This window comes from Trematomus bernacchii, unplaced genomic scaffold (assembly GCF_902827165.1).
Source record: "Trematomus bernacchii unplaced genomic scaffold, fTreBer1.1, whole genome shotgun sequence".
NCBI lineage: Eukaryota > Metazoa > Chordata > Actinopteri > Perciformes > Nototheniidae > Trematomus > Trematomus bernacchii.
In genome coordinates, this window is record NW_022987720.1 from 11644702 (window position 1) to 11659814 (window position 15113).

Consider the following 15113-nt stretch of genomic DNA (forward strand, 5'->3'; position numbering starts at 1 on the left):
AGCTCTAATTAAAGGGAAGTAGCAGGTGTCACCTGAGCCCCCACTGCAGAGGCCCACCTGGCTGCATTAATTTGATCCAAAGTGGTTTTGACGGACTGCCTGCACTCTGGCGTCCCACATTAAGCCACTGGAACTGAGCACCTGCTTGGAGCGAACAGGCGATAGCGCTCCACTAACACCGCTCTGTGGAGGAACACCACGCTGGCCAGCCCATGTCTCTTCCCAGTGACCCAGGAGACGGCTCTGTCATCCCTGACTCTGACTCACCAGCAACATCTGTAAGTGAGCGGCCCCGTGCCTCTGACCTGTAGTCACACTGAGCTGGGGGCCGGGTGTGCCCAACATAATTGTCTGTGGAAACCTCCCAGAGGCTGTAAATGCAGCTTGTTTCAGATCTCCTGATGATTTCACAGGACATTTAACTTAACACCTCTCATTTGTTACCTCTTCAGGGCATTTCCAATTTCCATTACCAAGTTCCCAAGGTATGTACCAAGCCCTTAACCTCCACTAGCTTTTAATGCGTGCATAAATTGCCTTGGGGATAACGTGACACTGCATTCGGTAGTGACATGTGTTTGTGTGAAGGCTTAAAGGGACAGAACACCCTGAAACACCTGGAGTATTATTTATAAACCAGTTGGTTTTGTTGCCTTCTGCCCAATGATACGGTACAATAAAATAGTTCCAACATGAAAATGCACACAACAAGGTCTGAGAATCAATTGTTTGTCACAATTGATGATTTATGTAAGAGTAACTGCTGTTTAGTCTTTTTAAGGTATGTTTTTGCCGCTCTGAGCCTCTAAGGGAAAGCACCATAAGTTTCATAATATTGGAGAAAAGGCATACATATATACGGGCAATATTTCCAACACTGGGCAACTCACACCTAAACAATCCAGACTGATAAATAGTGCAACAGGTAAGACAAAAAGATGACCTTTAAAACTGAGTAGTGCCAAAACATTGGGAAATTGCATACACAGTGTCTTCTGTCTGACACTTTCATTGCCTAATGAAATTTACATCAGATAGAAACGAAGCTGCAGAGGTTTGAATGAGCCCTGCTTCAGGTCATGCTACACTCTCTGTTGCAACAGTTTCTTTGTGCCACAACAATACATTAATTTCATGAGTCAACAGGCTACGATGTGTCGAGCTAAACAGTGTTTAATTGGATTCTGATCCATGGCAACACCACTGGAGGCTTGTTCCCATCTTTTATTTCAGCAGCACCTGGAGCGTAATGGTGGTGATTACATCCCTCCTGCGGTGTCCCGGTGGTTGAGCCTGCGCAGGCCCATGGGAACACGCTGCTAACAGTCACGGTCCGTGCTGCCCTGCTGCCCTGCTGCCCTGTGCGGCTGCTGGGAGCCTCTGTTACAGCACCGCTGAGACAAGCACAGGTTCAAATGGAATCATGGTATTACAAATCAAACAAATTGTTTACAGCACAAAGTAATACACAGTGGAAATGCTAATCAACAGATCAAGACAGACTCTTATTTGTACAGGCATAACATTTAAAACTGTTCACTTCAAAGTAAATGTCATTTATGTGTATTATTAAACACAATCAATTCGCTTTACATCAAAGACAAACACAAGGTGCTAATGGTTATGGTATTTTTTCAGGGAGAAAAGAGCGTGTCCAATTAGAAATAAACAATAATGCAGATTTTTACAGCGTGGGATGAATGGTGATATTTGACCAGCAGTTGAAGAAGCAATCTTCCCAAGTCCATTCAAGCATTTGATCATACAATCCTCCATAGAAAATCAGGCAACTCCAAAGAAAAATGTGTCCCAAAGCTCAAGAACATTTCGAGATCTTTTTATATAACTGTATTGAATGTCTTTAGAATAGCATTAGATTTGCAAAATAATGTTGTTGAGGATGCATTTTTCATTAAAGGATCAAATTGTAGAGAATTTACTTGTACATGTAAAACAAACAATTACATTACAGTCATGACTTGACATTTGGTCAAATATGAATACAATACATTTTTTGTGTAATTTGCGGAGCTTAGAATACAAATAGAAAGACATTTTCAAGTTTAAGTTCTATATTTATGCTCAACAAATAACACACAAGCAGGCGCTGGCAATGGAAATCTTACATTTCAGGCTTGTCAAATCATGCAAATTCAAATAGAAAACAAGGTTATGCAGGGAGAATACAAAGAAATATAATACAGAGTGGGGTGAAGGTGTTTGGAACACCCTTTCTCAATTTGTCAAACATCCTTACATTTCCAAAATAATTTAATTGGCAAGAATGCAATCTTCAGAGAATGAAATGAGAATGGATTCTGTATTGTATGTATTTTCAAACGAATGGCACAAATCCTTTTAAAATGAAAATCTTTCAGCCTCATCGGAGGGACACCAGATAACGATGCCCATAGAGGATCCAAGAGAGCGACCCCCTCCCCCCTCACATAATCCTGGGAAAAGGTCACTGACCCCTGCCGGTGGAGATTGGGGAGTACGGTCTGAGCATATAGTGAGCCCTGACAGCACGGGGAGGCATAACATCGCTGGGCCTCTGACCTTCAGTAGAGCCCCACACCGTCTTACAACACAGAGTCAGACGCATGTGAATAATACATCAGCCTCTGCTGCTGGGACCACCCCCACTGCTCACAATAGTAAAGCTATAACACAGGATTCACATCATAGAGTGGGGTTTGTCTCTCACAGCATCTCAAACAATAATGAACACAGATAATTTGACATGCTGAGGAACAGTCCCTGTCCCTCACAACATGTTTATACGTGGATTTTTGTTGCTGTACTGAATTGGCACACATATTAATTGTATTATAATATATTGGTATTAGATGTTACACACGTTTTTTCATCCTTAGTTCAGTTTCCTACGGTTTGTCCAAAGCTTAATCCTTTCTTTTATTCTCTAGTATTTAATTTGTGATTCACTTTTTCTATTTTAGTTCCTTTTTTTCCAAGAGCTAGCAAAGGCTTAAAAGAGATGGGAAAAAGCAGCAGTTGTGGCCCCGACAGTAATTTCTCACCTCCATGCACGTAAGTGAACAATAGATCGTGCCGCGAGAATTCTGCTGTTTACACAGAGCGAATGAACAGAAATGCATGAAACATTTTTAAATCCCCTGTGATTCCTGGAAAGGCGGGCTGCATCTCTCTTGTCTTCATCTGCTTTACATACAGGAACAGCTCTGCGGTTTGCACTGAGATATTTGAATTTCATAGAGTGTTTGACATTTGATAATAGTGCTGTGTGTTTATAGATTCTAGACTTTCCTGCTGAAGGTGCCCTATCATGTTTGTTCAGGCTTACCCCCTCGGAAAAAAAGCAATTGAATATATAACAAATTCAAATATCTCTGTGTGACATCAAAAAGACAAACACAATTATTGTTTTAGCTCCGCGTCAGGGGATACATATCAATTAGCCTTGTAGGAATATTTGCATTTACATAAAATATTCGGAGTAACAGATGCAATGAATGAAAACAAATGTTTGTGCAACATTTATTATGAAGGAAGAATTGCTTTATTAATTCCACATTATAACATGAGGTTCTTCACCTGTTGAGACAGATTTCTTTTTTATACAACGTGTCTCTTTGTGTATATAACTCAGTCTGTCACAGTAAAACTGTTGTAATGTAATTGACTTTAGCCTATACCCATGATAACAATTCCATTTTATTTGTTATCTCAAAATCACAAGTTATTAAGCAATTAGGTGCAAATTTGTTTTACTAAGATAACTCAAAATGTTAGAAAAGTGAAAAATAAAAAGGTCAATGAATGTGTTTGTCATTATTTCAAAATAGCACGTGTTTTCCTGAGATAACGGGATAAAATGTTTAATGCATGAACAATTGTTTGTTTCTGTGATCTCTTGATAAATATCCCGTTATTTGAGGAAAATAAATGACAAACAAATAACATTAACTTGTTATAGCAGGGATAACAGAGGAAATTAAATGTTTGAATTACTGCTTTTATACTGTTGACTTAACTATCATAATTTTCAAAATAATTTCATTAACTACCGGAATTCTTATGAAAAAAATGGAGTCTACTTGTTGTTGTTGAAAAACAGGGGCAATACAATGTTTAAACCATGGCATTTTAAGGTTTCCATAGAAACACTTGAAAAAAAAGACAGATGCTTATGTTCAAGGCTGAGGTTGTGGACAAATGTGACAATGTAGGAGAGTGTATGCAACATTATACTTGCAAAATAAATGAGCAGGTGTTTATACAGTGTACACAACTCTATGATACACACACAGTAATCAGTGTCTGTCACTGCGTTTCACAGAGGTGTCCTGTGTGCAGGGGTTACTACCCTCTACTGGGGCACAGAGTCAATGCAGAGCAACTATAAAAATACGTTTTTAAAAAATGAATTGCTTCAATTGCAACAAAAGTGAGCTCGAGTATTTGTAACATTTTCAGAAACCTTTTAATCAGTTTTAAGCACTTGAACATAACGCGGAACCAATATTCCCCCCTATCCGAGTTTCCTTCCGGTGTGTTTTTGTCGTCCCACTCCAGAAGCAGCGTTGAAGCGGTCTATTATTTAAAAGATATAATAAATTGGATAAATAAACGGTATAAATGTTGTGAAAACAGGTAAATATACAATTTAAAGTGTTGAATTCGGCTACAGCCAGCACTGTTTAAAAATGAATTTAATATAACGTTGGTTTACACGTGTTACTTTATTCAACGTTAACCGACTTAAGTTTTAGTGCAGCTTTCTCTTAATGCCATATTGTTATTAATATTATCTTATACACTAGAGCTTTGGTTGTCATCAACTCCGACTACTTTTGAGTAGGAATCTATTAATATATCGTTACAAAGATTGAAAATCATTGTTTGTTATGCTTACATTTTGTGGATTTAATTTAATGTGTACTGTTTTAGCACTCCAATAACAATTGAATATATTAAGCCACATCCTTGTATGTCCAGCTCTCACATTTAACTTGCATTTGAGGGTTTAAATATATCTTTAAATAAAAATTGCACTAATGGTGCAGCAATAAAGCTGACATCAGGTAGGCCTACTTCATTGGGACTCTTTATTTGTTTGGGTTACATTTTGGAGTTAACATGAGCATAAAGAGGATACTCGGTTTTCTAAAAATAACACTAGAGACCAATTTCTGAGGCTTTTTAGATACAATCATTACCCTCCTCCCACTAGTAATTTGAGGTGCACTTTCAGTGAAGGATTACTCACATGCCCATCCTCCTTAATGACTCCATAATAGACTCCATAATAGCCTAAGGTATGACAGTAAGGCCATAATTCCCCCAAACATCCTGTCTAAAAAGAGTTTATTTCTGCTTGTTTTGTTGTTTTTGCTCAAATGTGTGTAAAGTCAGAGGTTGCATACAAATGTTTCTGAGAAACCAGGATGATATGTGTCCTGGTGGAGGGAACTGCACGGTCAAACCTCTCCTGACACACTTCATGCATGTGGCAAATTACATTAGTTTTGTTCTGTTCACAAGGGTGTGTTTTTTACTCAAAGGAATCAGGATGCTTCGTACTTTGGCGTCATCTCTAGTTTCAAATGATCATCCAAAACAACAGTTTGAGTCACATGGAGGCAGAGATGGCGGTCACAGATACCATGTGACAGAGGGTCAACACTGACTGTACACATTAGGGCTGTGCGATTATGGCAAAAATCATAATCACGATTATTTGGGTCAATAATTGATATCACGATTATTAAATACGATTATTCATTGACTTTGAAAACATCCATTTATTGAACTTTTAAATACAAATAATAATTTAAACAGTATCTTTTTAACTGTTGATTTCCCTGAACGTATAATTCAACTGAAAAACCAATACAAAAATAAATGATACATAAATAATATCAAAATAATAAATACCAATAAACAAGATCAACAAATATTTTGGAGCGCACTTCAACAAGCTACTAAACATATATAAATATGATAAATACAAATACATTAGATCAAATATGTTGCAGTGCACTGTCACAACCTAGCAAAGCAAAATAATCGTTTTTTTTCGATTATGTTGTTTTCGTAATTGTGGCAGGCCAAAATCGCAATTGCGATTAAAATACGATTAATTCCAGAGCCCTAGTACACATTGCAATTTTGGCTCTGGAGGCCCTCAGCTGTATTTTGTGATTTCCAACTTGAATATGAGGTGTATACACAAGCAAGTGTCCTGTTTTTGTGTAAACATGGTGGACAGTTTTAGCTAAGTGTGGACCCATGACATCTTAGCACAGGACAATAATTAAAATGCAACCTTTGCTTCAGAATTGTTGAATCACCAAACAGTCCACATGTCAATGTGCATCATCATTAGGGATTCAGTCTGAACAAGGGCTGTCCTAACTTTCTTTCACTGTCTGTCCCACAGCATGAGTAAAGACGTCTCATTGATGGAGACGCTGTGGACAAAGATCTCTGCTGTCCTGCCTAAAGATGAGGAACAGTTTCCACTGCCGTTTGGGGACATAGTGGAGTCAAGTGTGGTGGAGATGCTGAGAAGGTCCAGGCGGCAGCTGTACAGCGACACCACCAGCGCCAGCCGAATGCTCACTGCCAAGATCATTTTGGATTTTTCATGGGAGAAACTCAATACTGGAACATGGCGCCATGTGGACAAAGAATGGAGGCGCGTTTATTCGTACGGCTGCCTCTTCAAAGTGGCCGCTCTGTGCCGCGGAGATCCGTCAGCAGAGGATGTCCTGGAGGCTCTGAGGACTTGTGACATGGGTTTACTCATGGGGGCAGCCATCATGGAGGATATACTTCAGGTTATTGTGCGGATTCTGCAAGGTGGAGTCAGGAAGTCTACTAAAGAAGAAGATAGTGAACACCCGGAGGTAAAGGTCGGTGATCTTTTGTCCCTTTTTATTTTATCATAAGTAATAATTTACCTCATTAGCACCATCAAAAGTGGTAAAAAAAAAGACTTGTTTTTCTTGAATTCTTAAGGCTTTAAGTAATTGCCAAAGCACATTTACTAGTCATTATCATAAAATAAGATGTGCACAACTTGTTCTATTTAAGTGACCACTGAATGTCACCAATTTAGCCACAGACTAAAGTATTGGTTATTCAATGTTTACAACACTTGGTAACCTTGGAGGACATTTCAAAATAAGCTTCTCTAAAGTTTTAGAGAAGTGTTTCTTTTCTTTGTCGCCCTTCATCTTGAGGCACTCTGTCAGATGTCACTGAAGATAAAGTGCAACAAACACTCAAATGTCAGATCCCTTTGTTTAGATTCCTTAAGATTGAGATGGAAAGCTAAGAGTAGGGTTTGGAGGATTTTTTTTCAATAACATGTTTGCTTTCTTTTAAAAAAATACAACTGAAAATTGAACTCAGTTCCTGCATTCAAAACTAAACTGTCCATGTCTGGCTGTAGTGGAGCTTAAGGCTGCAAATAACAACTATTTTTTAATGTCTTTTGATCTTCAATACCCTTTTGATCAATCAATTGATCAACTTAATGCCAGAAAGAAGTAAGAAATTGCCATGACAGTCTCCATAAGCCGGTAGAGATAACTTCATATCGTTTTTGTATGCACTACCAACAGTCCACAACCTTTACTATTGCTCATCATCAATCCCGGTTTCACTCTAATGGTTAATAAAATGGCTGGAGATTGACTCATCTCTTAATCTTATAATCAATAAAGTTATTTTATAGAGAAATATGTCAACAGAATAGGGCTGCATAAAATGCAAAAACTATATTGATATTTTTTGACAGACATTTTAGCTTTAGGATATTTAAATATGGCATAAGAGTATTTGACTTGTTCAATAAAGTGATCTATTTGATTCAGAACTGAGTTGCTCTATTAGCTGCCTTTATCTGTTTAGTCATTTGATCCACATTACTGATGATTATAAATCCAAATCTCATGTGTACATTAGTTGTTAAAGCACGATTAGTAAATCCTACAACATCATTGCAATTTCAGAACTAAAAATATGATTATATTTGATTTGTTCCGTCTATCCCAGCCTGTTTACAGACACATTGTGTTTCTTGTTATTTGCCTCTTACAGCGCTCGTTTTTAGAATCGATTTGAATACTTGACAAACCCCCTTGTTGTTTTGGCGTCATCAACAGAGAATAAAGATGGAGTGCCCGCATGTTCCTGTGATCAGAGAGGAGGTGGCCATTCCCAGGGTGAAGCGTCCTTCACTGGAGAGCTTCAACACAAACTACCTGCTCCCCCTCAAACCGCTCATCTTAGAGGGGACCATCGAGCACTGGCCCGCCCTCAACCAGCACCCCTGGAGGTTTGTTGTTTGTTGTTTTTAATCTGTTGTTCTATTTGTATTAAAACAGGCTATTTCTCTTTGTCCAGACAAAATCACTACATCTGTCGTTTTCCCTGCTATACATTTTTTTGTATCAGTATTAGTATCATTAAAGGTCCCATGACATGGCCATTTCTACTGATCATAATTCCATTGTTGAGGTCTACTAAAATAGATTTACATTGTGCAATTTTCCAAACTCACATTGGTTTCTCATACAGCATCTCTGTATAGTATGTGTATTCACTCTCTGTCCTACACGGCTTGTTGGAGCTCCTGCCCCCCCCCCCCCTCCCTGTGAGCCCACTGTGCTCTGATTGGTCAGCTCGCCCACTCTGTTCTGATGAGTCCACCACCGTTACAGCTGAACATCAGTGTTTATGTGTTACAATGGCGTTTGTTAGCAACCAGAAAATGACACCAGTAATGACAAACAGATGAGAATGCTGCGTGGGGTCTGGGTGCCGTGTTGGCGGGATGTTGCGCGGCTCGCTGCTGTGAGGAGCGGACAGTGTGAGCTGGGTTACTGGTGTCATTTCCTGGTTGCTGCGTGGGGTCTGCGAGACAGTGAGACATCGCGAATGGACGTGGGAAGGGGGGGGGGGTGCTGAGGGGGCTGCAGCACCCCCATCTGCGAGGCTCCACTGGGATTGACGTAAAGTTGGCCAACTGTCACTCTCGCAGAGTTTGTGTATTTCATAATTGTAAGTGTTTTGTCAGTATATTTGAAATGACTAGGTTAGCTACGTGAGCTAGCTAGCTTAAAGCAGATCTGCAATAATATCAGAAGGAATCATGCGTTCACATTGTTAAAATAATCCAAAATTACCTGAAATGAAAGTATTGGCCTATTTTAACATAGCATTGCATGATTAGTGCATTTGTACGGGTTGGCCACCGTACCCAAAGTCTTTTATAGTCAATTTTAATTTAGAAAACAACACACGGTATTGCTATAAGCATATACATCAGTAGTCCTCCAGTATTGTTAAACACTACAGCCCTCCTCAGGCTCAGTGTAGTCATGTAATCAGACTGATTTACACTTGTGACGCCAGCTGAGTGCACTCATCTAGAGGGGAAACCTGCACGACTCACTGAAGCAGCTCTGGCGGGTTACAAACAATTCACATCAGTTTGTTAGCAGACACTTCGGTGTGCGTTTTCGTCTTAATTGCCTTAAAATGTGGGAATAACACAAAGTGAGTTTATGTTGGTGTACTTGTCAAAACACCCCCGATTCCTGACTCTAATGTCTGACACCGGAGGCCGATATAACTGCCTCTGCATTTGAAGATGATCCCTCACTGTCCTCCCTCTCCCTGCCGCCTCCTGACAGCTGACTGCTCTCGCTGACACCTGACATACGGCGCCTGGTGTCTGACTCTCACTCTGACGGGGGGGGGGGGAGGACATCCTGAAGTGCTCCCACAACATATTTTTGAGCTGTGCTAGGGCCCTAAATGACCAGACTTGAGGAATTATGCCATTTTTATTTCAGTAATGTTTGTTTTTCTTCATTCCGCAAAGCATAGAATACCTGAGGTCAGTGGCCGGCTGTCGGACGGTTCCTGTCGAGGTGGGGTCCAGGTACACGGACGAGGGGTGGTCCCAGACTCTGCTCACCGTCAATGAATTTATCGATCGATACATTTTAAATAAAGTAAGTCCATCATTAACTTGTGCTGCATTGTTAACATGATCAAAACTATTTTCTGACTTGTTTTTGATTTGCTCTGTTGTTCTGAACTGGCTCAGGATGGAGTGAAAGGATCAGGTTATCTCGCTCAACACCAGCTTTTTGATCAGGTATGTTTTCTTTCTTCCGGACTACATGATTATGGAAATAATTATCTATTTATTTTGATTACCTATTGATTATTCAGCTTTTATTTTCTGGCACAATGAACAATTGAATTCTCCTTATTTCCAACTGTCATCCTCAAACCACATTGCTTTAAAGACTATTGACCTTTTAGTCCTCATTTTAATGTACAAGTCAATAAATTGTCTGAATTGACCTTTACAGAGAGGGCATCATGTCAAGTTCATAGCTGTGAATTTGGTGATGTTTCATGATTTATTTGACAAGAAATCCCTATTATTAAGTGATAACTTGTTAATCAGCTAATAATATGTCTATTATTTGTATCAAGGAACTGACTTAAAATGTTGCATTATAATCGGAAAAGGAGACATTCGATTAATTAATATACTACAATATCTCACAATAAGAAATATTATAAAATACATGTTTAAATGTGTTAATTTAATTTTAAATAATGTATATAATAAAAATAAATATATATTTAACATAGAATCATATCTATTATTATGCAATATGTGTGAAATTGTCCTAATTAGTGTGAATTATTTAGTTTTGACGGGTCACAGCGAGCTTTGTCCGACACAATCTAATACGTTTATTCTTGATTTGAAATGTTGACAGTTTGTGACAAATTTGAAGAGATTCCCTCTAGGCGTTCCTGTTTCTGAGATATAAGGTTCACAGGAAGTAGACAGACGAGCCGAACACAAAACGCCTGCGGCCACAGCTGTCGCCTGCAGGGAGGAATAGAAAAATATTTCTGATGAGACACTGGCAAATGTTGTGGTTAAAAACAACATGGTATAATGCTGTCCGTGTGAATTAAGGCCCTCCCTATGTGATTCTGTTTTTTAATGTTGCATTAGATTCCAGAGCTGAAGGCAGACATCCGTCCTCCTGATTACTGCTGCCTTGGTGAAGGAGACGAGGAGGACATCACTGTAAACGCCTGGTTCGGCCCCGGGGGGACCGTGTCCCCTCTGCACCAAGACCCTCAGCAGAACTTCCTGGCTCAGGTGACCAACACACAATGTTTTATACGATGTGATAATTATTCATTTTCAAGTCTGAAATGTTACAGCAGCTCCAAAAGGAGAAATATTAAGACGCACGATACAAGGAAAACAACATGTAACATAACATCACGATCACTGAAGAGAAACACGCTCAAGACCCTCTATCATACATTTAAACTCGGATTGAACTCCGAATTTGAGGATTGAATGGTGCACAAAGGATTGCTTCAGTCTAACTTTATTCAATCTTGGGACCCTGTATCTATGATTTGATGGTAACAATTCATATTCGCTGTTCAGGACATGGTTGTGGTCAGAGAGCATGTTGTTGGAAAGCCTCACTATGATGTTATGCTAGGCTGATTCATGAGTTTCTCACAGGGTTGACCTACAATCTCTGAGCATTTATTCAACTTGTGGAGCTTTTTAGATTTTAAAGCGGTAGACAAACACTTGTACCATGTAGTATTGCAATACTGTAGAACAGTCAAAACCACAGATGTAAAAAAACAAAGAAGAATTTGTCTACACTCCCCGAAAGACCTAAGGCGGCGGAGAGAATCAATTCCTTGTTTTGTCCTTTTTCAAACATAAAGGGATAAAACAAAGAATGTATTTTCTCTGCCGCCTTAGGACTTTCAGGGCGAGTATGAATCCAGTTAAAAATGTTTCACGTGAGCGCGCTTTGTTTAAACCACGGGGTTTCCCCTGTATCAGGTGGTGGGAAGCAAATACATTCGCCTCTATTCCCCGGAGGACACGGACAAGCTGTACCCTCATCAATCACAGCTCCTCCACAACACCAGTCAGGTGGGATTGACAGTCCATATATAGATAAGACATACATGTTGGAGCCAGTTAATATATGCAGCATTTCCTCCCATGCAGGTGGATGTGGAGAACCCGGACACAGAGCGCTTCCCGGAGTTTGCCAAGGCTCCTTATCTGGAATGTGTGTTACAGCCCGGAGACGTGCTGTTCATCCCCGTCCAGCACTGGCACTACGTCCGCTCCTTAGAGCTCAGCTTCTCTGTCAGCTTCTGGTGGTCATGACTGCACAAATCTTTAATAAAAAAATATACTTTTTGTACAATTTCAGTTGTTTTCTGTTTCTGTGGAGGCAAACCAATTTGGGAGTTTTTAACTAATGCAAGGCTAATTCTGATAAATCTTAGGACCGGCACTGATCACACAAGCCTTTGATCCACGAACAATGAACACACACCGCTGAGTGATTAGTTTAATTGTGCCGCTGATGATTGCAAAAATATCCATTGTGTGGAAAGCTGGAAGCAGGAGGAAAAAAAACCAAATGAGCAGTTAAAACTGTTTGTGCTCATTTCATCATGCATATAATTACAGAGCAGTGTTATCTCATCTCATTTGATAGGGTATGTTTCTCTTTTCAAATTGGCATATTTAATTGTGTTCTCAACCTTATTCCTACAACTATTCTCAGATGTATGATTTCCATAATTCATGGAAATGAGGCAAGTCTTCAAATGTAATAACCGAGCGAGCTACAGGTACAAAGATGGTGATAAACATGGCTCTGTGGTTAACTGACAGCCAGAGGCAATTAGGCAGGTCGCACATTAAATTAATAAATGAAATGAATTAATCCCCTGGGAAAAGACAGGCTTTGAAATTAAAACTGTCTCATTGGTTAAGCAGCCTGACAGTACAACACTTGTCTCACAAACGCAACACCTGACTACAAAGACGGCAACACTTCGTTTCACTTTTCAGACCTCTGACAAACCCCAGTCATTATGCCGTCGGTTTGTTTCAATCAAACCCTCTAATTAGAGTCAAGCAGTATGACAGAAGTGACAACATTAAGTAGATCAGCACTGATGTACACATTTGATCTGCCTGTCAACCCAATTCACAGTCTGCGCACGGCAGACAAACATCTGAGGAGAAGGTGAAGAGTTTCGTAGGATTTTTCAGCCCAAATAAATAGATTTAAATACAATTCTTTTTTTTTCAACGAGTGTGACATTTTGACTTTGAACAAAGTGCAGTCTAAAACGATAATGTGGCTCAAACAAACATGCATAATTTGCTGCAAATGTAAAACAAAATGGGTTTAAATTGTCTCTCTTTGACGGGTGACTGAAATTTGGAATCACTGTTTTCTCTAAGTGCTTGTAAATATGGGCTCATTCATGCATTTAAATTATGAATAGTAACCAGAGGTGGATGAAGTATTTAGACCTTTTACTGAAGGACAATTACTTAAACCAAATTGAATAAATACACATTGAATACAATCCTTAAAGGTCCCATGTCATGCTTTTCCGGTTATTACCCGTCCCCTTGTGTGTTATGAAGGTTTTTCTGCATGTAAACGGTCTGCAGAGTCACAAACCCTCAAAGTACACCCTGTAGCGAGTAAAACTCTAACACAGAAAAGACCTGTCTATGCTGCCCCAGAACGCCTCGTTGGACATTTCTCTTTTTCTTCCTGGGTACAGTGACGTGGCCATACCCAAATGGACCCGTTGGTCCAAATGGACCAATCCGTGGAGCCGTTACGTTAAGTCCGTGGATTGGTTAATTAATCCGCAGACTTCCTCACACACACACACTCAATCTTTTCTCAGCTGCAGCTCCGCCGATTTCTCCTCCCTGAGACGGCGGGACGCGGCGAGGCTGTGAGTCGGTGTGTGAACACACACACAAACTCCCAGCCAGGCTGCGGGTGTGTGTGTGTGTGTGTTCGGGCTGGGTTTCGGGCTGGGTTTCGCTGTGTCTCACTGTCTCGCAGACGGCCACTGGGCTCATAGGGAGGGGGGGGGGCAGGAGCTCCAACAAGGCGTTTAGGACAGAGAGTGAATACACATACTATACAGAGATGCTGTATGAGAAACCAATGTGATTTTGGAAAATTGCACAATATAAATCTATTCTAGTAGACCTCAACAATGGAATTATGATCAGTAGAAATGGCCATGACATGGGACCTTTAAGTAAATGTATGAAAACATTAGCATCAAAATGTACTCAAGTTCCATTTCAGAACAATATATTTATTTATTTATATTTAAGATTAAAATTGTGATTGCACCAATGTGTTCATCACGTCAAAGTTGATTCTGGTAAAGGTGCAGCTTTGTTTTACTATCTATACTGCTGGGTAGCTTGTGAATTTCACCAAGGGATCAATAAAGTGTTATGTTATCGATCTTAGTTTAATCTATAACCTATTAAAAATGATGATACATATTTTTTATTGTAAGTTAAAGTATAATATGTTCTTCTTGAGATGTAGGGGAGTAGAAGTATAAATTAGCAGGAAGTGTCAACTCTCAGTTCAAGTACCTAAAAATTGAATAAAGTAAATGAACTGATAGTCAATATCTTATCTTAGCTTCCATAGAGCAGCAGATAAAACGTTCAATGTTTTTATTTATTACTTTTGAACTTTGAATTTTGAGAAACATTGTGGCACACCCTGCTTTTTCAGTAAGTGTAAAATAATGCCAGTATCCGCCTGTATTTCCAATCCGCTCTTAAAATGTAATGGCTTCTCCCTTACCCCATGCTACACCCTTCCACCATGTTTCATACAAATCCGGTCAGTAGCGTTTCCGTAATCCAGCTAACAAACAACGCAACCTGAAAGACCTCCATTGCGAGGGTAATATCTAAGAGCTGGGGCATTAAACATTGCCTGGGTTCAGGTAATAGACTTATCCTAACGGAGTTACTTTCCTTACGAGGCTATCTAAACCAATAATATGAACCCTGCAGAGTTTAATTCTGTAAGTAAATGCTGTATACTTCATTTAGCCCATCAGTGCTTTGTTGTCCTCAAGTACGTGGCACAATTGACTTAGGATCACACAAAACTGCTTACTCCCATTAAAATGTAATCAATACTCAATTACCAGTGAAGTAATTTGGGACCTCG

At 39.6% G+C, this 15113-nt stretch overlaps 1 protein-coding gene across 2 annotated transcripts; it reads left to right on the plus strand.

The window, feature by feature from the left end:
* Positions 1-4518: 4518 nt before the first annotated feature.
* kdm8 (lysine (K)-specific demethylase 8) lies at positions 4519-12287 on the plus strand. 2 transcript variants are annotated; one of them, XM_034142228.1, is made up of 8 exons: positions 4519-4635; positions 6425-6899; positions 8157-8329; positions 9881-10013; positions 10109-10159; positions 11045-11194; positions 11912-12004; positions 12083-12287. In XM_034142228.1, the coding sequence occupies exons 2-8, from the start codon at positions 6426-6428 to the stop codon at positions 12245-12247; spliced, it is 1239 nt and encodes a 412-aa protein (XP_033998119.1). In that variant the 5' UTR covers positions 4519-4635; position 6425; the 3' UTR covers positions 12248-12287. The 2 variants fall into 2 exon arrangements, with proteins under 2 accessions (XP_033998119.1, XP_033998121.1); XM_034142230.1 differs by having other exon boundaries at positions 6425-6893.
* The last annotated feature ends 2826 nt before the right edge of the window (positions 12288-15113 follow it).

Bases quoted from the DNA above. Each gene is read 5' to 3' on its own strand.
- kdm8 (XM_034142228.1), top strand. From the start codon at position 6,426: ATGAGTAAAGACGTCTCATTGATGGAGACGCTGTGGACAAAGATCTCT. The intron at 8,330-9,880 runs GTTTGTTGTTTG...CATTCCGCAAAG, and splicing joins CTCAACCAGCACCCCTGGAG to CATAGAATACCTGAGGTCAG. The intron at 11,195-11,911 runs GTGACCAACACA...CCCCTGTATCAG, and splicing joins AGCAGAACTTCCTGGCTCAG to GTGGTGGGAAGCAAATACAT.